This window comes from Idiotropiscis lumnitzeri, chromosome 14 (assembly GCF_059441095.1).
Source record: "Idiotropiscis lumnitzeri isolate Australia: NSW breed Sydney's pygmy pipehorse chromosome 14, RoL_Ilum_1.0, whole genome shotgun sequence".
NCBI lineage: Eukaryota > Metazoa > Chordata > Actinopteri > Syngnathiformes > Syngnathidae > Idiotropiscis > Idiotropiscis lumnitzeri.
Genome location: NC_142404.1, coordinates 13,142,863 through 13,167,987, shown reverse-complemented (window position 1 = coordinate 13,167,987; position 25,125 = coordinate 13,142,863). Strand labels below are relative to the sequence as shown.

The following is a 25,125-nucleotide window of genomic DNA, read 5'->3' as shown; positions in this document are numbered from 1 at the left end:
GAGTATTTTCAAAAACAGTGGAAGATCACACGTTGTACTACTCATACTGCCCTTTAGGTGGCGCCAATAGCTCAAGGTAATTCAAATACAGTACTATAATGCAGTCAGTTCACCCTTCGTCACGCCTGCATAAAAGAACATATTATGGAACATCATTGAACTTGAAGGACATATGATATATCTTTTAAAGTGGAGAGCACAAAAATAGCTATTATTTGCCTGCTAATATAAGTTTATCTGCCAGTCACCAAAGGGCACCAAATAATCATTAATCAATGTCTTTATTTAAATTAACATTTTACAACACTTTGTAAGAAAAGTTGCTATTAATACATTTCAAGCCTACTGATTTATTTGCCTGGATTGAAAAAAAAATAGTAAACATTTAAAAAAAAAAAAAGGAGAAGTTGACAGAATGGATTGTGTTCCATTGTAAATGATATGATAAACAGTTTAGAGCGGATTACAATTGCAATTACAATTTTGCGCAAAATTATGTACAATTAATATTAAACTGGATTAATAGAAAATGAGCTTTTGTGGAACTGAGCTCAAATCAGCTTTCTCATCTGGAGTTTAAAACTTATTTTTGTTTGTTTTTACGTGGCTGGTTTTCCAATTCATTTTTATCTGGGTGAATCAACGACGATCACCTCCAGGTTGTTATTGAAGACAATTTTCCCGTCCGTCTCCCGAGAACAAGCCGGGTCTCGCAGTAACTTCAAGACATCCGCCTTGAGTTGCGGCGAGGCCGTTTGGCTGAAGTGATCCACCTCGGTGAGGAAGTCGAGCAAAAGTTCGCCGCTCTCGTCACCTTCTGTGAAACACTCGGTGATATCCATTTGAGAAGGCAGCACGTAGTTCTTGTATTGGATTCCCCCGGAGTCCAGGAAGCTTTTGACATCTGCTGTAGTCGTACATTGGCTTATTTCGCAGGCACAGAGCTGACCCCTGAAGGTCCGCCACAACTTGCCCCAACCACTCTCACCTGAAAATAGACCAGACAATGCCTTTATCTCAAGTCTCATTTTCATCTTTTGATGTCCAGCACAATATTTTCCTGTCACCAGCAAAAATAAAATAATTGATTTGGCTTTTGGAGGGGAGAGTGAAAATCTCCATGTATTTTAGTAGTTCACATAGATGGGCACTTGACCCTAATTTGCCAGCCCGTCCTCCGTCTGCGACCTGGGCAGCCTTCCGTCATCGTCACTCCGTTTTTATTCATAAAAAATAATCGTCCTCCGTCACCGTCTGTCTTCATACTTTTAAAGTGCTTCCGTCCTTGCATTTCACCGAGATGCACCTGTATTGCAAAGTCTCCCTTCCACCCTGACAGAATACTAGAACAGACTATAAGTACACAGAGAGACTAGAGGAATCTCTTACCAGACACCAGAATAATGAGAAGCTTTCCATTCTTGTCCAGGAGACTCCGGAAGAACCTGACGGACGCTTCAACATCTTTGACATAGTAGAGCATCTGTCGATTTCACCACAGATCAATGAGCCTCACATTTGGATTCAGCCTAATTACGACACCGCAGCAAACAAACAGATTTTCTCATGGGAAAATACAGATTGTCAGCACTAACCTGAATCATGTGAATGAAGTCAGCCTTCTTCGTCATCTCCTTCAAATTCCATTGCTCCTCAAACTCGGAGGCAGTCATCTTGTTCCACTTAAATGTGATATAATCCAAATCGGACTTCTGTGACACCAACACTGCATCGGCAGATGCAAAATGAACAGTTGAGAAAAAAAATATTTTGACTTTGCACTTTTCATAACACTCACATTCAGATCATGTAGACCAGGAGTGGGCAAAGTACGGCCCGGGGGCCACGTGCGGCCCGTTAAAACGTTTTAATGCCGCCCGTGGAACTTGAAAAAAATTAAATGGATAAACCTAAAAAAAAAACTAAAATACTGTGATTTTTCAAGGACACATATTGTTGTGATGCTTTTGTTCACTTTTATTAAAAATTAAATGTTTTTCTTTTTCTCCGATGAGGTGAGGTTACCAAAACACTCCCTCCATCTGCTCCTGGTCCGGCCCCTTTGTCAAATTGGGAAGACAAGTAATACAAAATACGCAGACGGGTTTTGGGATCATTCCAAAATGATTGTGATTTCATTAATTCCCCTTTTAAACTTTCCATGGAAATTTAACAAAAACTGAATGGAAATTTATCGCAAATTTTCCACCCCTTTGTAACCCTATTAGCATATTTGCATCTAGGAACAGACCTGCACGGTAAGCCGAGAACCTTCGGTAAAGTCAAATACCAGCACGTGATGAGAGAAAAGCACCCGTTACCTTTGTAGCTATGAAGCTGCTGGCTGCTGGGCTCGACCACCTCGTAGTCCACCATCAAACCGGGGTGCTTCTGACGGAGCTCAGAGAACATCTCGACATCAATCCGACCTACAGGCAACGGGACGGTTTCATTTTCAAACACACATAGGGTACATAGCTGGGAAATGATGACCTACTTTTTCCACACAGAAACAAAAGAACTGACAATTTCCTATCATAATGGTGGAGCAACAGCAAGGGAGACGAATGCAAATGATAAACATGCTCATTTTTTCAAATCGTGTATCCGTTCGTGTGTGGCGAACATGTGCTAATCTGAAAAACGCTTTGTGGCAGGATTTTCAGTTCATTTAATTTAACTTGAAGTTGAGCTCACGGTGCTGAGCATCGTGTTGTAAAGGAATGAGCCGATCCGGTCACATAGTCTAAACGGGACTGAGGTTAAAGATTTATCAGACGAATGAACAGATAAATAAAAAACTCTTGGGAGTGATCATTTTTCTTTATTACTACGGCAATTAAGGACACAACAGTATAGTTCCTGATCCAAGAATGTGTCCTCAGCCTTCTCACCTTAGGTGACCACCGGAGAAGTTAATCAGTTATATAGCGTGTTGGGACGACGAAAATAAAGCGATACCTCGAATGCCGTCTCTTACCATCGCCACTTCCAACTCCAATAAGATTCAGATGGGACTTCCCATTTCCGATGCTGTGGAAAGAGAAGAAATGAATGAAATTCTCCTAAAATGACCCTTTAGTAGTGATGGACCAAGCCTTCCACCGTTGAATCAGTCAGACAAGTGTGTCAGTATTACGTCATTTGCTGTGTGAGGCGGATTACCCGGCAACAATATCCGGAAGGATATTGTGAATGAAGTCGTTCATGCACTGATGTTCAGAGGAGCGCTCCAGAAAAAGATGGAAGGCCTTCTGGTACCGATTATCATCATAAATGAGACTCCTCAGTGGAGATGCCATGTCGCAATGTCTGGAAAAACAATTAAAAAAAATAAATACACAATCTTCACTGTGATAATTTCGCTTCCCCACTCAAAAAGGTTTTTATTTTAATTGAGTCGTACAGGTTACAGGACACAATGAGGGTGTAAAAATATTGAAAATTATTTCTCATAGCCTCAATTTCTTTCACAAAAACCTGTCATTTCAACAGTGCTGTGCAGCCTTGTTATAGTCCCTGTACTATATAAACCGTGCAACGTTCTAATCATTTGTTACACATTTATGATGTACGTAATTATTTCAATAAAAGTGGTACTGGTTAACTTATCATTACACTTGTTTTATGAATGTTGAATGTGCTTTGCTATATACGTATACATGTGATCTACACAGTACATTAACTGGACTATATTGTAGTCCTATACAGTATAGTATTAAATCCAATTCATTGACTCCTCAACATGCTGTAAGGCAGCCATGGACAAACTACGGCCTGGGGGCCACATGCGGCCCATTAAACGTTTGAATCCAGCCCGCCTGAATTATTGTTTTGGTAAGGCATGGATATATTATTACATTTCCCTAATGTACAACACCTAAATTATGTGCCCTGTGAGCTATACATTTTTTTTGCATGCAAAATTGTATTCTCTCGATAAAACAGTGTTTAGCATAATTATTTTTGATTTACATGACTGGATTCAAGAGTGCGAAAACGCACTCTCCGTCGATGACGTCACGACTTCCTGATTATGGACGAAGAATACTACACCTGCGACCGGGTTTGGATTGCTTGATCAAATCAGGCGATTCGTGATGCATTTCCCGTGTGTTGAAGGACTGGTGGGAGATTGTTTGCTATGCAAAGAGCGGAACTAGAACGAGTTGGACGCGGCAAAGCACTCGTGTGCAACGTGCAGGGAAGTGAAATGCCGGTGCCGTGCAAACTGTACGATTACATAGCACATTTCTGTTTGCTTACACACACACACACCGTGTTTAAACAATGCGAAATATTTGTGCACTTACTGTGTTGGGCTGTGCGTGTAGCTGTGCGCAGTCCAGGCGGTGAATGTGCACTGACTGCAGCTTGAACTGAGAAAGAAGGAAAAAAAAAAAAGAACACTACCGCTGGCTTGTCACGCACTACTTAAGGTTCAACGTTAGGGGGCGCCATAGCTCCCCTCCGAAAAGCAACGGTGGACACATTTTCAGAAATGGATGGATGTACTTGCTTGTTTGATTTCACATTTGATGCTTGGGCAGGCAATGTAGAGGCAACTATTTGTATAAAAGCAAAAACACAAATTAGTGTGACACTTATGTCCCTTTAACTTTTAATAACGTTTGTTATGAAATAGTAAAACTACAGCTTGGTTATACAAATTAGTTTAATACTGAATCCGATTTGGTTAATATTTGATCCTTTTACTACATCTGTAAATAATCTAGATTAATCAACAGCAAGCCGCTCCTTCATCATTGGTTACTAAAGCAAACAGTAAGCAAAAAAAGACATCCCAGTTCTCATAAGGACGCATACGTTCCCATGACATCGTTTTAAAGCAAAACAACAAGTTAATAATGTGCTGTCGCAATAAAGTGGTATCTTGCATACCAAAAGAATTATAATCTCACAGTTTAAAGGTCGAAGTTTATAAATCTGATTCACAAAGACTGACCCTATTTGAGTTTGAGGACTGCAGCAAGTTCTTTTCAAGCCACATGCCCCAACAGCAGCAGAAAGCTCTTTTTGAACCTCCCTAGTCTAGTCTGTTGCTCAAAAATGTTATACATATACTTTTTTGGGCCTTTCTCCGCTTTATGAAACTTTTACCATCATCAGCAACTATGACACAAATCATGACTGAATTACATCACTTTTCCCTCCCTTTATTTGTTAAGTCCGGCTTGAGTTTCAAAATCTTTTTATTAATTACAAGGGCTTGCGCCATCTTATCTGTCAAGCCTCATTATTAGATAAAAGCATGCAAACATTTGCTGATTAGCAATACAAAGAAATGAAAGTTCATTGTTGCCAATACTAAGTTAAATAAATAATTTTTTTTTTTTTTGCCAAATCAGACTCAGACAATATCAACACTCAATCCCCAAGTCAAAAAATAATGTATAGTACTCTTAATTCAGCTTTATGTGTAAATTGTGTCACAGGTATAGCAAGGCACAAAGTTCATCATATATGGCAATTAAGTTGCTCTTTTGAGAAGTATGTTGACAATATACAGAATCAAGCATCACAATGACTACGTTTACATGCAGTCAATAAACCTTTTGAAACCCGATTATGCCCTGTTTTGGTTTTTAACATTCCGAATATCATGCCTGGGTTCCTCCTTTTCTAAAAAAAAAAACCTAATAAAAATACACGATCGCACGAGTCAATGAGCACTTTCAACCGCAAGGAATCTTGGTCTTTGTAGTACAGGAAGTGCTTAAAAGCGCAGTGTTTGGCGCGCAACCCAAAAACACGTTTTTTAAAAATTATGTTAATTAACGTGTGTGTAATATACAAAGCCTTAACATGAGAGAAAAATAATGCAATTTAGATAACATTTTCCACAGTGAGAAATTAGAAATCTAGATAAAAATAAAATAATGCCAGGGGCCTTAAAAAAAGAAACATTGACAACAATAAAATGGGAACGCAATGAAATACACAAGTTGTGATAAACATGGCAAAAGTTAACCCGACACCACACTTTTGTGTCGCCGTTTCAATCAATCATTTACATGCTTGGGGGTTAACTCAGTCCGCTCAAGCCATGTAAACGGGTTATTCTGAAAGACTCAGAAATCGGATTTTTGACCTTAAACCGAATATTGACTGCATGTGAACGTAGTAAATGATGCTCATAGCAATTAGAGTGTGCGGTTGTCTAATGTTCTGGTCTTGAGATAATAGGATATATCGACACCTCCAGTCATCACATTTGACGGAAATCCATAGAAGAGCTGTTGCGGAAAACGGGGTCACGTCTTGATGTTCTGCATGTTTTACTGGATAAAAAAAGTAATGTACAGGTACATGAGTATGGGAGAAATTCAATGAATGAATGTAAATTGATATTCTTGTAAATATCAGTAATCAATAAAGAAGCACCTGTTTGGACCCGCTCCAGACAAATATCTCTCCAGCCAGTCCATAATGCATCATAATGTGCTGTTCACAGATCGCCACTCTGCCATTGTCAAATTGTTCACGTATCGTCCTGGAGACCCGCAAATATGCCTGTGGAGCCTCTAAAATGAAATTAATTTAACTTGACAAGATTAGCCCACAGCTTTGCCTCCTATCAGATGGCCGTGACACAAGCATTTGAATTAAACCTTCGCTTAAACAAAAGTGACAGTCTTAAATGAGTCAATTAGATATGACCAAAGATTTCAACACATTTCCCCTAACATCCTGCACAACACTGTGGGAATCATCAGTATTCATCATTCTTCCATCCTTGCCATGAGTCACAAAGCTTATTAAGATCGCAGGTGGAGTCCTAAAAGAAAAAAAGAAGTGAAAAGACATCATTCTTTTGCTTCACAGGGTTCCACGATTTATTTGCATCAGTGTTCAGATCTCCAATTACACACAATAGTAACACAAATAGCATGGTACTCGAAAACAAAATGGGGCGACCAGTATTTTTTTTTTGGGGGGGGGGGGTGCAGAAAGAAGAAAAAAATCCTAAATGAAATGTCAGCAAGCCCGATACGTTCACGCTCTTCAGAAATGATCCTTCGTTCACAGTTTGATAAAACTTTCAACTGCATCTTTTCAGCTTTTTCCACAACTATTAAAACAGCATTTTTTTTTTCAAGGCCACTTTGAGCATTTAGGTTTCAGAATAGATCAAGCTTACCTGCACACAATCAGCTGCTGAAATACAATTGCTACAAACGAGTAACAACCACAGGTGATAGTTACTGCTAATACATTCAGAAGGAGGTCAGATAACACCAGAGCAAATATTCAGATTGTGGAGGCAGTGGGAAACGATAGCGTACACTGTTGTCAGCTGCCTACTATTACTGAATACTCCACTCCGTCATATGAATAATGCACTAAGGGTTGCATGTGGAAATGTAGGAGTTGATTCCAGGATCCATCGGGATGATGGTCTGGTGTTACTTTTTTTTTTTTTTTTTTTACCTGCATACGCAAATGGTGGATACAAGAATAAAAGGAGATACAAAGAAAATATATCACTTAATTTGTGCTTTCAAATATTTGGTTTTGATGGTGGTTTATGGGAATTACATGAAGCCGTTTCACTCCTTGATGTGGGCCGCCTCTGCGTGTTTGCTTGTGAGCGTGTGCGCGATGCGGAATAAGATCTTGTTCTGATAAAAGAAATTACTCGCATTTGATGAAAGGTGAATGTGCAATCATGTTTAGGCATTGACAGTGTTAATGATTTTGTTTTTAGTCACCAACTATAAATTTGATATAAAACAATCATTGTATTAAGCATTGAAAAGGGTAGTTAGCTTTTCAAAATAAAAATAACACTTTTATCATTTCGTTAAAACTGTCCAGTAATGGCGTGAGGCGAAATGAATGTGCCTGTGAGTGCACGAGAAATGACTGAGACCTTGTCAGTTACGTCTTCTGTCTCAGATTGGTTGTTTTTTCTCGGACGTGGCGGTTCCATACAAATCAAATTAGAGGCACAAGTTGGGGAGATGATCATGATGACTGACATGACATTTTTTACAAAATTGACAAAAAGTGTTATTTTGGGGGGGGGGCGTGGGGGGGGGGGAATTGCAGACCCCCCCGCCCCTTTAAAGTTAGGGTGGTTTTATTTAGAAACCGCCACTGGTTCAAAATTATTTGGTGGACAAAGAGTTCAAATTTGAATCAGCATTTCACAGTTTTTTTTTACTGGATGTACAATCAATTATTTGAATAAAAATGACAAAAATAATCTTTGTCACACTCTTCTGCTTTGAGTGCAGTGCGCCCTAAATAAAATAAAATATATAAAATAAATATAAACTTTTTGAAGGTTGGGAAATTGAATAGTGCCCATATTTTGGGGAAAATTTTAAAATACAGCTAAAAGTCTCGCAACTTAATTGCTTTAGTTTATATCCATTGTGGTGTATAAAAACAAAATCATCACGTCATTGCCCATATAACTCCCGACCTAACGGTGTGTGTGTTCAACCTCCTGGCATTCATGTGAGTTTCGTTTGTTATATGATGTAAGTTTGTGCGTCATTCAGCAGTATTGTCTCACTGAAATGTTCAAAACGTTGACATTTTTTTTTGGCTTCTGGGTGTCTAATGACATTTGGGACGGAGAAATGACTGCATCATGTTGTTAAACTCAAGGCAAGCCTGCTTTTGGTCTCCACATCTACACAACATATGTCATCGTCAACAAAGTACAATCCAACAGCAACGACTTGCATAAACATTTTAAACACTATAAAAGTCATTTCAAAGGAAAAGGAATTGTGAATCAGCACTAATGTAGTGCATAAAACATTTTTTTTTGTTTATTCTCAGAAAAAAAGGCTGTTTACACAAAAAAGTTGTGACATTTCCTTTACAAATTCCCAACGAGAATGAGAAAAGTGTTCAGCCTCGGTATGTCATGAATTTTGGATAAGTCCATTAAGAGACAAACCACAGATCCATTTGGTCCTTCTGATTTTCAACACACATACACGATGATTAAAAAAAAAAAAAAAAAATGCTTACGCTTTTGCAAGCTCTGATGATTTCAAGTTTGCAAGCCAGTCCGCATTGGTGCGTCCATGTTGCAAGTTTGGCTTCTGGGCTCTTCTTTCGAGGAGCACTTCAGCACGGGAAATTGTGTCGTTCAACAGCAATTGCTTTTGTGCGGCTCTAAGAGAGTTCCTTGGTCCGTTTGTACCACCTGCGGCGTCTGAATGCGTCGAGAGTCCGGCAGAGGAGGGCATCGGTGTGAAGAATACCCACGTGGTTACATATCAATGTCACCGTCATAGGCCAGGGTCAAAGGCTTCTGTGGCGGAGGGGACGTCTTTGTGACTTTAGCTGGTTTACTGTAAATAAAAAAAATAGGGACGACAAGGTGACAACACATCTGATTTGTTGCCTCAAGGCAGCACATGTCAGTCTTTATGCAGAGTTCCAATATGTGACAGCAGCATGGTGAAATGTTGAAATGTATACAAGTCAGCCTTGACAGCACGGAGAACAGATGGTTAGGAATTTTCATGGCTTGGCAGCACTTTGCCTGTCGGCATCGACGGCGTGCATAAGGCCCCACATGCAACTAGAAGTTTTGTGAAGAAATTGCGCGACGTGATGAAGCTCTTGAGCAAATAATATGGTACATACCAGACCAGGAATGAGAATGCAATAATGAAGAGTATTAAGATGAATCCGACAGCAGTCACGGCGTAAACCCACAGCTTTACTCTTCCATCTGTGCAATGAAAGTCAACTTTTAGATATATGTATATTCGTGCTTTAGGAGAAAACATTCAAATATTATAGTCATCATTTCGAAAAAAAAAAATTAAGTTCAGCCTCCATTAACATATTCTTCTGCAGAATGCTTCAGCTATTTTTACAGCATATACTGAACTACAATGAATTCCAGCTGTGGCTTAGCGATTCAAGCGCTTTCAAGCCACGAGTGAAACGTAATGATCTCGAGCAGAAGGGTCAAAAGCAGTACAGAACATTTCCATTTCAGTACCTGGGCCAACAGGTCGCAAGGTCCACTCTGTGAGGCGGTCTCGGGCCTGAGACGGTTTTAATCTTCCCGAGTTGGTTTTCACGTCAGCTTTCTTATTGGTGTCTACTCCAGGGGTTCGAGTACAATAGTCCAAGAAGCCGTGGGTGGTCATCACTTCCGTGTAACCCTTCTCACAGCCACACACACCACTCTGCATGGAAAGGGCGGAGGTTATATACGGTCACTATTTAGCGAGCTCACGGCGACAGGGTTTCTTATTTCTTGCAACAGTTGTTACCGAACTATATAGAGTCGAAGCACATATGCATTTTGAATTAGAAAAGTGACATGGTACGTCAGCAAACAAAAGGCGTCTGGATATTCGTAATTCATTGCAAATTTGCCGATTTCATGATTTTCTTTCTGGAATTTACTCATCCAAACAAGAAAGTGTCTCATCCAAACGAGACATTTCTTGTGCTAATGACAAAACTGTAGAGATGTTTGTAAACGTTCATGAATAAAATTACCCACACGATCCAAATTGGTGAATTCCTTGTGCCGAAACAGGCAGCAAGACTTCAAAATTAGTTTTAAATGTCTCTCAGACGTAACACAATGGTGACGAGCAGCAATGTGCTTGTAATAAAGTCCCAGGTGAAAATATAATCATTTTCACACAAACAACACAGACCGAAATGGAGCTAGAGGGTCTCCCATGCATGCATGCCACATTGTTGTCCTTAAAAAAAAAAAAAAATGTTTCTTATCCTAATGAGAAATGTTCTCATCAGGATGAGAAAGTCTCCATTATTTTTTTCTTTATGTATTTATAGTTATCATTTACAAGCTGCTATTTTACACTTCAGGGACCATAATTTGTGGTAGGTTCAAATTAATTGTAATATAATTAATAGTATTCAAATTTGCAAAAGCAAGACAAAACACAGTGAAAGAATTTCAGGGTTTTTTTAATGAACTGGGGCTCATGAGGCATTGGTTCTTTTCAGTGTTGGGTCATGTCTTGTAGTTGCATGAAGGCTACTGCGAGGGGCAGTAAAACTTCAAAGTTTTGTCACGTCTCCTTGATTGCTTTTTGATTTGTATGCAGCTCCCCCACCTTCTCAAGGTGTAGTCGCATCCTGGCATCCAGCCTGCCTTTATTGGCATTCATATAATTATACTTTATAGCCCGTTCTTAAAAATTCAAGATGACATCATTCAAAGTCCATTTGAAACGAGCACGATGGAAAGAAAGTGGCAAGACGACACAAGAATTCGATGTCGTGCGATGACAGTATTGTGTGTGATCTTACCGACGTGCAGTGCGAGAAAGGCTTGGAGCACGGTGGATGGCAGTGGCGAATCATGCTCGGCTTTTTCTGTGAGAAACACCCCCCTGAAGGAGAAAACAAAGGGGGGGTTTCACTTCAGCGCCTAGTCACATCGATCATTAAATTAATGTAGTGCCACCACTGATTAATGGGCTTAGTTGCCTATCAGGGTCCATGATCAATCTGTGAACATTTTAATTCCAGCATGGAAAATTACATGTCAAAATATCAAAGAGTGTTGGGCTTCCTCTCCAAAGGGAGGTTATTCCTCCTGGGCTCATATTTGCCAGAAACATTTCCTTTAAAGTGATAAGATCACACTCGGCTTCTATTTACAGCACACAGAGCTCACCCTAAGCCTCCATTCCCTCAGCACTGCTACCTTTGTTCCATTTCTCTACGCCTGCTTTTCTTCCCACACATACAAATGCATGATTATATTTATATGGATTGAAAGCCTCCCAGCTCAGCCTCTGGCTTATTGATTACTTATGCTAAGAGTGAGAGGAGAAATCAATGAAGGCCGCACTGAGAATAGGCACATCAGATAAGGTGGTAAATTCAACTAGAGCACGATACGAAAATTTGTCTTCTCATGTGAGATGTGGTAGACGTGTTGGCACTGCAGGCCATTATTTGCCACTACCAGCTAGTATTTTTAAATTAACGCATTGGATTTGGCCCTACAACTGAAAATACCGCATACATTATTTTACAAATGAGTACACAGGCTTTTTTCTTTATTTATCTTGTTAAATCTTTTCATAGGACAACAGTGAAGAAGTAACACTTTGTGGTTACTGTGCTATAAATTTTTTAGCCTAGGCCTGTGCTCCTAGCATGTACGAGTTTACCACGACCACAGGTGATATGAGGGCCCCCTCTAGTGGTGGGCAAAAGAATCACGCCCTAGTACTATTCCGTTGTATTTAATTCATAAGTTAAAACGTTTGCATTTACAAATGAAATGTTTGCTTTTAAACATTTACTTAGGTCCAATCTCATCAATATTAAAGCAGCAGAACTTTTTATTTATTTATTAATTTTACTTTAATAACTATAAGCACAGTGCTAATGTTCAAACTGCACAATGTTAGAATGTCCAACAATAATTTTAAACATATTTTTCCTAAAACATCAGTAAAGACCCACCTTATTAGTTTTACATTTATCTCATAGTTGACGCTGAGCTTTATTGGTGTGTCGTGTTACCATGTTTTTTTTGTTTGTTTTTTTTTAACTAAAAAGCTGTTTTTTCCATTCTAGTGATAGATATTTTACGACTAAAACCTGCCTGATTTTTGATGGACATTTTGGTCTACACTGTAGTATTTTAATATTGGTCATTTAGGAGGTACTGGGGGAGAAATTATTTTTTTGTTTATGTAGTATTTATTGTAATAACATTTCAACCTACTGGCCTCTTTTTTTTTATTATTAGATCCGCAGAGCGTTCTTAAGACATTTTTAACTTCCCACAAACAGAATGAGGGTGTGAAAGAGCAATACACTAAATTTACTGTATAGGCTCATTATTCACGTCTTACCTTGTAAGATGAAAAAGTCACATGACAGCAAGAAGTGAAAATTACTTTTCGGGCCCAATTTGGATATTTTCACTAGTCGTCGTGTTTGTTGCCATCGATCACGACATTAATGGCTGAGTGTTAAGTTATTTTGCACTGGCAGTGAAGTTACATAATTTTTTTTTTTTTTACCCTTTTGTCACGTACTACAAGCCAAACACTGCTTTACATTGTAGTGAAATATAATTTCTTCAATATTTTCCCCTGAAAATATGTGATAAATTATTGACAAAAATGTGAGGGTATTCTTGCTTTTGTGAGATTCTGAACATTGTAAAAGATGTCACATCCTTTTCCAGTTGTCCCCCGGAAAAACATTCTCGCATGAAACCTTGATCATGCATATTGATGAACTTGCGGCTCACACCAGCGTGAGGTGCATGAAAACAGAACTAGGACACTTAAGTCTCTACTGCATCAACGCAGACATAGTGCAAAGATATTCACATTTATGTAGAGCTCGGCGTATTTCTATGACAACGCTGCTTCAAGACCCATCTGGGGTGGTAAGCTGACAGTGTTCACCTGTGACAATGACACCATCCGAGCGCTGACACCACACTGCTCTCTCATTATTGCTCCATCCTCCTGTTCTCCACTGGTAACTGTAGCACTGGCCTCCTGTAGCAGAAGCAGAGAGGCAGATGATGCTCATTAGCAGCTCGTATCGACCATCCAGCGCCGTTGTTAGGCTGCGATGGACATTTTACCAGACAAGGTAAGACATAATGTGGATGGGGGAAAAAGGGGTACCATTTACCACTCGGTGAGGATTACAGGAAATGGGACGGCTGGAATTGGTTGGAACTGAATTAGAGACGGCCTTTTCTTTTCTTAAGTACATTTTATGCTGGAGGGAAAGTCTGGTGAACAAAACTTGGAGACATTCGAGTCACATCGCATTCTGACTTTTCCATCGCGAAAAAAAAAAAAAAAAAAGAGGATTAAAGATCAGACTATTTAGATAAGACAAATATGGCAAGATGAGAATGTGGCATTAAATGAAATGCCAAGTACTTCGACAAATGGTTTTAAAAGTGGCTAATTAATGAGGGGAAAAAGAAGCCTGTGGTTTAGTGTGAATATCAAGGTATAAACGGGGGAAAGGGCAAGCCGATTTTATGAAACACAAAAACAACACTTAAAGATCTGCGGTTTAGACAAGTCCATCAAACTAAACTTAGAGAAAATACATGTGCATACAGTATAGTGTATCTGTAAAGTCCACTGGGCCATGCAGTAACCTGATGCATCATCCTGAATATTTCATTAAAATTGAATACGTGGTGACGCAGTTATGACCTTTCGATGCTTAGAATACTGACCTTTTAATAATGGCCTGTAACACTCTTTCAATTTGACATTAATATGGCAAAACTGTCATTAATATCATGACTGCACATCGAGATATGCTATATCACCGTTTAACCTTTTTTTGCCTTAGTTTTGTCAAACCCCCAAACCATAATTACATGAAACTGAACGCTGCCAATTGCTGTACATGGTGATGTATTGAGTAGTTGTCAGGTATCGGGAATCACAAAAAAAAAATCAAGTGTTGTGCTGCTGGTACAATTTGTCGCTCGGTTATTTGTGCGTCTTTATGCAAAACAGCGGACAGTTACATATTTTGACTATCCTTGCAGCGGAGTCAATGCTCTGTGATTCGAGCATTCACCCGCTGCATTTTTGTTGTCATTTTTATTCCTCTACTTCTTTTAACAGCTTTGTGTTCACTCAGTGGATTTAAAAAACAAAAAAACATTCAATTTCTCTGCATGAATATCAAAAGAGAGATCATAGCACAGCAGTCACTGGCGCTGTCGTCGTTCATTTGCCCGACTTGCGTGCAGGCAGTGTGGGTTTAGTTCCCATTCAGTGCAGTATGAATTGTTTTCTCTCTCTATATGTGCCCTGTAATTGACTGGCAACCAGTCCAAAATATCGGCCTTTAGCCTGAGACGGCTGGCATTGGCTCCTGGACAGAAAAGCCATCAGAAAAAAATAAATGGATGGATCATCCAATCAGATTGCTTTGACATCACCGCCGATGGAAGCCACGGCCTCTCAGTGCCATACACTGGTAGTGTAATTTACAAGCACCCCAGGTAAGGAGTCTTGATCATTTTTTTGCTTTGTTCTGCAAGCCCAAATTTGACTTACGAACATGATTCAGTTGCAGTCAAACACACAAATGCAAAATGAAAGCACTTGTAAGGAGCATGGAACACATTTTGTTTTTGACAAAATATTTTGGTCATTTTGGGAGGACTGGAATAGATTAAGGGCATTTCAATAAGTTTTGATTTCAAATTGAAAACAGGTCCAAAGGTTTACCTTTACATGGCTGCGTCTCAAAGACTTGCTGCGGGCAAGTCTCTTGGTTCTCAGTGACTTGAATGATCACCGCTCTGGAACGGGATTGACGTCCTGTGCTTTCAAAGCTGCGCCCCTCCACACAAGTCAATTGGCAAGAGCTCCAAGACGACCACTCAGCTAAATGGCAGTCTCCTGAAGACAGGAAATGACGACAGAAAAAAAAAATATTATTGGCAAGCACATCTTCAACAATAATGCGATCAGATGATTTTCCAACACACACCTGAACACGGGGACCGGCCAGCATTATTTCAGGGATCATTTTATTGGCGTTCCCCTGACAGTGTTTGGTACAGTTAATAGAGAAAACTACTTCTACCCATCTGTGACGGATACCAAAAGCACAAACAAATTACTCACAGCCTAGTGGGTATTCGGAGATAATAGACCAACCGCCGTCATATATTACATTAACTTATAACTCAATAGCCAGTAGTAAAATGTGTCTCGCGAGGGAGCGGCGAGTGCTAAATTAATTTGATTTTCGGGAGATTTTTAGCGGAGGAAACTGGTTGATAAAATACTTATTTTTTTTGTCACGCTACAAAAAGCAAATGAGTAGTTTGCTACTTGAAGGTCAAACAAGAAAAAAAGCCTTGTAATCTTTGATGGGGTCATTTTGTACCATGTGTAAAATAAATAAATATATAAAAACACGCACGTGCACACACATGCACAAACGAACGTGCACACTTATTTGTGGCTAAGTGGATTGATGATTACATTTATGATCAACTGAGGTGCAAACAACAACACAAAAGTTGTATATTTTATATATATATATATTATAATATATAATATGTATATTATATATATTGCCACTGCGGAATAAAGAACATTAAAGTGAAATGTAAATGTTGCAAGGTGCTTTACATTCACACAAAAATGGTTCAACTTTGTACAGTTTGAAATGCATTTTTACAAATTCAAGTAACGGTTGAAAATGTAAAGATACATTTTTGATTCCTGAAACCCCCACACTACGACGCAGATTTTTGATAGATGAACCACAGAGAGGTGATGAAATGATCTAGTGACCGTACTTATTTCACTGCTAATGTCAGCATGCGGCTCACTTCCAGCACTTTCTTATCAGAGAAGGGGCGAGACAAGGACTCTTGATGGTATGGTGAAGCATATTTAAGCTTATTTGTGACATTGGAGTGTTATCCTGCAGGAAGTCGCTCTCTGAAGAGGGTAAACTGTCGCATTAAGTGATGGAACGGGCCAGACTGGAGTGCTTGAATGATACTTAATTCATACAAAGTTGTCAAAGCAGACCAAAAGGATAACGTTCATATTTTTTGGATCATCTTCGCTCGTTCTCCGCCATTTTCAGAGCACAGACGCCCATATTGCTTGTCGGTTTAGAGCATTTGGACGGATCTTGACTTGAATATTGTGTTCTGTGACAGTATAAATACTGAATTAATCAAAAGAAAGAGTCACGCTTTTCTAGAACATTGGTTGGTTTCACCAAAAACATCCGTTTCGGATTGACAAGCAGTAAAAAGAACGTGTCAGGCGGAACAGTGACTTTTGACGCTAATCTTTTTTGCTTTCCTTGAAGTATTAAAAACAACATAATGACTCAGCAGAAAACTAAAAAAGTGCTGTGAACAACCCGGACTCACCACGTGGTTCGAGCATGCAGCGATTTACTTTCACGCAACTAATTGCTAGCATGCATACATGTTTACGTCTAGCTGGAACTAGAACTCCCTCCTGCTTCCGTATCAAAGAATCACGGGAAATGTAGTCCTACTAGCATAATGCCTGTCAGACCCAACGCTAACTGTGCGAGTAAAGGATGCAGGCCAGCTTCTGATAGCTCCCAAGACGGAACAAAAAAGGAGCAGGCTTGGATCATGATGAGCGAGGAAGTTGGCGTTTATGGTGAGTATATTGACTTATTCACAATTTTTGATGCGTCCAATCAAGTTAGAATTTCACAGTCAAAGTAATAACCAGACTGACTAGCGATGTTCAAACTTTTTTTTTTTTTTTCATCAGTCAAAGGAGCTCATCCTCTTCTCTGCTAGTATTTTTAAATACTCGAGGATTTTACTCGGGTTGCATCCTTCTGCTGCACTATGGCTTTTAATTCATTTCAAGTCTCACCTTTGCGCTCGGTCCGACTGTACCACCATTATACGGCTTTTCAGTCGTAGTCCATGTTCCAATGCAGTCAACAACACATCAATCTTTTGTGCAGTACCACTCAGTGTGTGTCTGTCTCTCTTTTTACACTGCATACTTAATAAGGTCAAGAAAGAATGTAGGCTATTTGTCAAAAAGACAACAGAAGGAGGCGATGGCATCAGGAAAACAGTGAGCTGATTCATCTCGCAAGTGAGGCCCACGTTCGATTCCCATGGCAGGCTTAGGTAAAAGAGTGACGAGACTGAATAAAGAGCATCGGCTTCCATCTTATTTATAGTATACTGCACATATTTGCTGTATCAGGAGTTCACGATTCGTGATTTGGTTGTCCAAACGTGCCATGGGAATAGTCAAAAGTGAACAGCTGTGACACATTTACCGAGCATTGCATACATTAGAAGAGCCTCTTCCCTGGCTGCAGCATTTCTCACCAACTGACACACAATCACATCAAAAGCTCCCGATCCTGAGCTGAAGCTTGCGGCACCCGTGTGTTGAGTGAGGAGGAATTAAGGCAAACATCAGAGGCGCACTGCAAGATGGTACGTATTCACAGCAAACAAGAGTCTCTGGGTCGGAAGCCGGCAGATCATCACAAATATATCATATAGATACTCACTCGATCATACTGGAACAAATGAGGTGAATTCTGATTATCCTTATCCATCCTTTTTTTTTTTTTTTTTTACTTGGTCCGCAATGTAAAAATAACCTTTTCCAATGGACAATACAGCTCAATTACAGAGAGATAAACTCAACTTATAAAGCACTTAAAAACAACCACTAGCTGCATACAAAGAGCTGGACACGGAGCTACGATAACAAAGACAGTTAAAAAAAAATAAATCCCACAACATGAAAACAGTAAAAGACCACAAAACAATGCAGTCTCACACTTTCAAATTTATTATTATATAGTTGTCCTTCTCAGCCTACTACTATATTCCTAATTGGATTAAATACAAGGGGAACGACTGCAACAACATTCTACCTTGCAAAGTAGTGACCCATGATCAACAGAAGCGAGTATAGTTGTTACTAGGCAGAATTGATAAACCATTCTGACTGACACACACAATGGAAACCACTCCCAAAACAACACAAAAAGGACTACAAAATGTTGACATATTTTGGAACTGGAATGAGGCTTTGTGTTTAATATAAAGCACATATTAGAAAGAGACAAAACACTCTTCATTGGAGCAATGCTGCCCCTGGTTGATGATAGCAAAATGACAATTTTAACACCTGGTGAGTGGCATCATGTAGCAGTAGCATGCATTCATTATTAAATACTTAGAATTTGTGTGCTAAGGAAGAGGTGTCGGTGCGGCGACTGCATCGGTAAATAATGCGGTTAGTTGAGCAAGTGGAAGCGCGTGGAGGCCAGAGGATAATTTTTGACATGACAAGTTATAGATAAAAGGGTAATTAGTTATTGTGATAGTTTATTGACTTGGCAATAGCAGCTGTTTTCAGCACAGCAGCAGCTGAAATGTCAATGAGTTGAAGGCGTAGATGAATTCCAGCAAATGAATGCACAAGTATTGACGATGGAGCATGTAAAGCAGGGAAATAATTATTGGTGTTATGAGTGTGAAATGAATGCGTGATACATAATTTATAGCGGCAAAAAAAAAAAGAAAAGGAATTACTGTAACGTGAGAGTGTTGCAAGAGGGCTCTTGTGCATTATGTTGATACATTTGAATGGAGAAAGTGTTTTTTAAACAAGGGCAGCGTTACCTTGACAGGGAACAAAGCAAGGCTGCTCCACATCTCGTTGAATTTCCTTCCACAGTTTATCGCCACAAAATTCCGCTGCCACTGGCACAGGAGGAGACTCGATCCAGTCACTCTTGTGAATGACACATGACAGGTTTCTTCTTCGAAGCCCCTCGCCACAGTCTGCACCCTACATGGGTGTGGGCGCACAGGACAATTATTTTAGGAGGGCAGCAACTTGCTTCCCATTACCCCCCCCACCAACACAAGAATATACTAATTGGAATATTATATTGACATTATTACATTCTATTTGGAGAAGAGACACAACAGATGGTGGGTGCACTCGAAACATATATTTCCCCCCCGGATAATCTGTATCTGGAAGCTATAAAAGGGGTTTAGTTTCATAGACCGGTGATGTGAGTCTTCATTTTCGTGCCAAGCATTTTCTATTACACGCCCCCGCCAAACGTGACAATTCGGTGACCGAAAATAGACAAGACCATAGACCAACTAAAAGCAGGTCTAAGTCGTGGCGCAGTCCGATTCTGTGCTCCACTGATATGTGAGAGGCATGTCATCGTATTTCATTCATAACTATGACAACTGCGTGCATCGAACTCTCTGAATCAGTGTAGAAATTAATTAATTGAATGTATTATTATTATATCATCATCGTTCACATATTTTTTTTAAAAGCAGTGTGAGTGGAGGAGATACACACTCAATCAGCGGTGGAAGGCAGCCTCCAAGTTCCCACTGTACAGTGGCCAACTTTACATCATCCCCAAGTTGAGATCTTCTTGCAGTTACTCAAAACTGTAGTTCGAGCTTACAAATCTCCTGCATGGACTGCCGTGAACGAGCCCGTTATGCATTCCGCCAAAAAGACGACATGACTCACCTGTGCTGAACTTAAAGAAAATAAGAAGAGTGGCCTCAAATGGCTGGTAATCAAATGGGCTGTGTTCACTCCCACAACAGCGCAAAAGGCCATTTATAACCACGCCCATTTAAGATAATACCAAAAGAAATGAAACTCCACCCATACAAATTATATTGTGATTTTTTTTTCTATTCTGTACCAGTGCATGTAGCCATACCTCTATGGTGCACGGGGACCAGTCGCTGAGCAGCCACACGTAGCAAGGACTTATGGGACATGGCTTTGTCTGGATGAGCTGGTCGGGACAAGGCCGACCTTCCTCGTGAGCCTCCCGCAAGGTTCTCCGAGTACGCACAGACTGCCCTGCGGAATACACGCGCACGTTTGTAAGATGCAATCTAGAGTAGAACCATTCCTTTAATCTGCTTCTGTTACACGACAAACTGATAAACAATTAAAAAGATGGCTCCACACGCCAAAATAACTCATACAATGAGCGGCGTGAAAAGGGCGTCTAAAATTGATATAATGCATATGCAAAAGAAAGAAGACAGCTGTGCCCACGCTTGCTTTTCCCTCACGACACGTTTTGCCGGAAACAAAGAGGAATTAGTTCAACAGCACTTTTCCTCTGTTTCATCATTAATGCTCATGTCTAGCAGTCTCTTAACACAAGTGTTTCGTGCAAGGGACTCATTAATAATTTGTAAGCGTAAAAGTTTGGGAAATGGCTGAAAAGAAAAGAGTGGCCCGAGAGGCTTTGCTAGTTTGAGAACAGTTTGGTATCTGTGCATGACCTTCATCAGTGATGCGGTCAAGACAGGGGGAAAAAAAAGTGGTTGTTAATGCCACAAGCTCTCAAAAAACTGAAAAGACAAACGCTCCCATGGCATCGTCATCATCACACCCAGAAACAGAGATGAGACAAATCTCTCGTGGACGCTCACAGACTGGCCGGAAGCGGCGACCGAGCCGTGAGACCAAATTTCCATCCTCAGCTGCAGCATGCTTGGCTGGGAATTTCTCAGAGTGGAGGGGTAAGAGGCAAGAGCAACCAATGTCAAATTAAAATTAATGAACTTAGGAAGATGCCAGTAAGTCTTTCCAATTAAAAGAATAACAAGGTTTCTCTCCTGCAGATTGGCTTTAGGAAGCTCTGGCAAACGATGCATGGATCCAGGTTAAAATCATTACCTTTTGTATAATGCATGAGCTAATAAAACATCTCTTTCAAAAGGAGGCCACAGGTTGGTGATCTCTAATTGCATTTTTGAAACCACCCTGCATGGATGTGATATATATTTTATTTAGTCACACTAAATTATAAAAAGTGCTTATCCTGTTATGGGTCAGGTGAGCCATATAAAATGGAGATAAAAATCAACCTGCTGTTCTTTCACCATGACCTCTGAAACCAAATTTGTATGCCACGGCTACAAATGGCAAAACATGATGCTGGCTTGCAAAAAAAAAAAAAAAAAAAAAAGGCTTCATTTTTAATATTCTAATACATTGAAATCTATTCATGCAGAATCCTGCAGAATATCGGATAATAAAGTCTCGCAAATGTGATCCGCAGTGCCTGTCCATCAGTTTGCCATGCCCACTGGGTTAGGTGATTTTTTTTTCGTTGTTTTTTTGGGGGGTTTGGTATTCTCCTACCTTGGCTGCCGCAGGCATGCAGGCACTGTCCCCATGGCGACCAATCAGAGAGGACACAGCTGACCGGACAGTCGACCACACAGTTCTCCACCAACTTCCATTCCTTGACCAGTCCAAGCTACATGACAAAAGGGCACAAGGCAGCCATAATAATCGCACCACTCTCCCACCAATTAAACATTTGAACACACTTTTTTTTTTTTTTTCAAAATTTCCACTGAGGCTCATAAATCCTTTCATTTTTTTTGTCCGACACAATGTATGAAAAAATGAACAGCGCATTTGGGACCAAGAGCCGTTTACAATTCATTTTAAACACGCCACTGAGAAAAGCAGAAGCTGCTGCAGATAATTTAGCTTGAGACCAAATTGCCTCATGAAACACAGATGCAATATATATAAATTATTGAAACCGCGAACAACCTTGTTTGTTTGAAACAAAGGGGGCTGAGGTACAAATGATTGGTCACACTGATCTTCACGTGAGATGAATGTTAATGTACCTGGCAGGCAGTTTAATCAATTCAAGGAACCCATTCATCCAGTACACAAATTCTTACCAAACTTTCTAATCGGAGATACAATGAAAACTTTTTTAGATGTTTTTTTTTTTTTTGCACTGATTTTGAAATCTGCCCTTTTTCTCCACCTAGCGAACGCCGATAATCATAGAATAATAAAAAACCAAAATTAAAATCTCAAAAATCTGATGTGCTGGGAAAAAAAAGTTTTTAAAAAAAATAAGCATCAAAAATCTATCCTATCCTGATTAAAATTTTCTGTTGAGCAGAGCAGGGTTATTATAGTTTAGGAATTTTAATTATAGTTAATTCTTATTTTGTTTTGAGCTTTGTTTTATAAATTCAATTAACTCAAATGAGTTTTTGGGTCGGCTTTGTTCGTTATTATTAGTTTTTTTTCCAAGTTGACAAAGTCTAAAGTGGATTTGCGGCGTGAATTTTTGATGAGAAGTATTAAACCCGGTTGTACAATGTACAATTTTTTTTATATACTGGATACATTTTTTTCACATATAAAAAACCCCCCAAAAAAACATAAACGAAAGCCCGTTTTGATTCGTACAAATATGGTAAACGCAAACAATGCACCACTGCATGACATAACATACAAATGCTGTACAACTACCACACAATTGCAATGAATAAGTAAAAAAATTCTAATTGGATTGAATAATTGCCTGTAGGTAGGCACTGCATGTTAATAACTACCTGCTCACACTTTTGCAATTCCACAATCTTCCCATCACTGCGGACGCAGTCGACAAGCCGTTGCCTGGCACCACCACCGCAGATGGCATTTTCACTCAGTCGACATGTACTCCATTCTGCAATATACGCAAACACTTAAATATGTTAGACAGTAACAAAAAAAATGACGGTTCCTCGCTTTACGAATGTATCGACAATGTTTTGAGGTGACGAATGGCATGCAAGTGGCGTAAGAAAACGTGAAAAAAAAGCACTTAAGCGCCATACTTATTTTATTTTTTTATTGGATCCTTTTATATTTCTCAAGTGTTATTTTATTCATATATTTACTGTAATTATGACCGACCAGTAATGTGTTACTGTAGATTAGTGACAGACTGCGTCCTTTTCCTACACATTACATTACAAAGTCGTTCTACGTTGCTGCGGTCAAAGTAGAACACCGCCATAAACTGAGGAGCACCTATATTTCAAATGCATCCTAGGTCAGATTTGCATTCTTTTGAAACGTATGCATGAGAAATGTTACTTTTATCGATAAGGCACATATCTAAAAAGAAGATATGATATTTTGTACAATTTGGATATTTAATTTGATTATTTTAATTGTACATTCAGCAGTTGTGGTCATCCGTAAATCCGCTGAAAGGCACTTTGAACATGTCATGTATTGTGACTCTATGTTATTCAAATATGATTGTTTGAACAATGCGTTTTCTTTAGTGTTCCTAAGTCGTATAGAAATGGGTCGCCATCATTCGGGTCCCAGAGTGAGAACAGTAGGGAAACAATGAGCTAAGATGTTTCCTCTCAGCAGGCTGGATAGAACAGCTGTAGCCTCAGTGCTGGTTTGCAAACCAAAGTATTTATCCTCAAAGTTGGAGGCGCGCCTCAGCCACAAACGGTATCACTCTTTTGGGATGCAACACAACAGCCGTTAAGCTCATTGGAGAGAGGCCTCCGTGAGCCAACAACAGTTGTTTAGGTGGAATCACCCTCCTGAATATTCAATTCACTTGTAACAATGGTCATGAAGGTGATTTGTTACAGGCTAAATATGGAATCTGTTTGGAAGGGAGAAAATGACTGAACTGTTAATCCAATTGAAAATAGTAGATACTAGAGCAAGGATGGGCAATTCTTTTTTGAAAGAAACTTTTTTTTTTTTAGAAAATAAATTCTTTAAAAAAATAAGCGATAATAAACATTCATTAAGAATTTGGTGATTTAGTTATTTTGTAACACGAGCACATATTTTATCCATAGAAACTAGCATTTTTGTCATACATCCGCTGAGTGCGTGGTCCTATGTGGCCCTCCAGTAGCACTCATGAAAAATTGTGGCCCTCTTCAGCATTTAAGTTTCCCACCCCTAAAATAGGGCGTCCTATTTTTGTTTCTTACTCCATCTGTTTTGTTAGTTGCCAAGCGACTTAATAGTTTATGGAGGAACATAAACAGACGGGATGTGCCAGTATGATTCAGATCTGGGGTGGGGGATTGAAGGGTACTGAGGCAAATGATGCCATTGTTGTGAGTTACAAAATTACTCTACCTCCACCTTTATGCAAATTTGTCATCTTACCACATTGGAGAGTAGTGTATTACTGCAGATGAACAGAAACCTCTTAATCATCGAATTAATACATCCTCTCTTTAATCACAGGTTCAGCCACAACAAACATTGCTTAGCAACAGACACATACAAAAAAATTGCTGTACGCTAAGTACAGTGGAAGCAAGAAAATCCGCCTACCTGAGACTTGGTACTGGTAAGTGAAGCAGGTGCTGTTGAGGGTACAACTTTCTGACTGCACCATTTCTGGACAGGCATCGCTTCCCATGGCAGGTAGGCGGAGGATATGTCTGCTCCTGTTTCTCTCCGAGCCTCGGTCACATTGCTGCTCATGCAGGGAAGAAAGCACAAGCAAACACAAAAATACATGACATTATGACTGCACTTGATGACAGTTTTAGGCTATTCTATATTTTCACGACTCAACATGTCAGATGGAAATGTTGCACTTTCTGCATGCTAGTCGATGCGACTACTATTACTACTAATATTACTACTATCGATAATAATTTAGCTGTATACAGGAATCATTGCGCAAAGATATTGAAACTGATTCACAATATATACGAGCTCAAATGACGTGTCAATGTATTGGTAAAAATAC

The 25,125-nt window shown here is 39.6% G+C and overlaps 2 protein-coding genes across 5 annotated transcripts in view; both read right to left on the bottom strand.

The window, feature by feature from the left end:
• Window positions 1-310: 310 nt before the first annotated feature.
• On the bottom strand, window positions 311-4,559 carry hnmt (histamine N-methyltransferase). Its single transcript, XM_088315389.1, has 8 exons — window positions 4,516-4,559; window positions 4,314-4,379; window positions 3,166-3,312; window positions 2,981-3,033; window positions 2,322-2,429; window positions 1,596-1,726; window positions 1,390-1,483; window positions 311-988 (listed from the first exon to the last, which is right to left on the bottom strand). Exons 3-8 carry the CDS (start codon window positions 3,300-3,302, stop codon window positions 627-629), a joined length of 885 nt encoding a protein of 294 aa, XP_088171515.1. The 5' UTR covers window positions 3,303-3,312; window positions 4,314-4,379; window positions 4,516-4,559; the 3' UTR covers window positions 311-626.
• A 4,223-nt stretch (window positions 4,560-8,782) lies between these two features.
• The window catches only part of thsd7ba (thrombospondin, type I, domain containing 7Ba), a 171,601-nt gene continuing 155,258 nt past the window's right edge, over window positions 8,783-25,125 (bottom strand). For all 4 annotated transcript variants that reach the window (XM_088315438.1, XM_088315440.1, XM_088315441.1 and 1 more), the window contains 11 exons: window positions 24,702-24,846; window positions 22,946-23,061; window positions 21,717-21,834; window positions 20,272-20,417; window positions 19,187-19,355; window positions 15,237-15,410; window positions 13,425-13,520; window positions 11,296-11,378; window positions 10,001-10,190; window positions 9,637-9,724; window positions 8,783-9,338 (listed from right to left, as the gene is read on the bottom strand). In XM_088315438.1, coding sequence (XP_088171564.1) covers window positions 9,257-9,338; window positions 9,637-9,724; window positions 10,001-10,190; window positions 11,296-11,378; window positions 13,425-13,520; window positions 15,237-15,410; window positions 19,187-19,355; window positions 20,272-20,417; window positions 21,717-21,834; window positions 22,946-23,061; window positions 24,702-24,846 — 1,407 coding nt within the window. In that variant the 3' untranslated portion in view covers window positions 8,783-9,256. The remainder of the gene's footprint in view (window positions 9,339-9,636; window positions 9,725-10,000; window positions 10,191-11,295; window positions 11,379-13,424; window positions 13,521-15,236; window positions 15,411-19,186; window positions 19,356-20,271; window positions 20,418-21,716; window positions 21,835-22,945; window positions 23,062-24,701; window positions 24,847-25,125) is intronic.

What these genes read in the sequence shown, in the direction of transcription:
- hnmt (XM_088315389.1), bottom strand. Translation starts at nt 3,302, where the DNA reads ATGGCATCTCCACTGAGGAGTCTCATTTATGATGATAATCGGTACCAG. An exon ending in TGGAGTTGGAAGTGGCGATG is followed by an intron (nt 2,430 to 2,980) that starts GTAAGAGACGGC and finishes CGTTGCCTGTAG; the next exon opens with GTCGGATTGATGTCGAGATG. An exon ending in TCTCATTATTCTGGTGTCTG is followed by an intron (nt 989 to 1,389) that starts GTAAGAGATTCC and finishes GTCTATTTTCAG; the next exon opens with GTGAGAGTGGTTGGGGCAAG.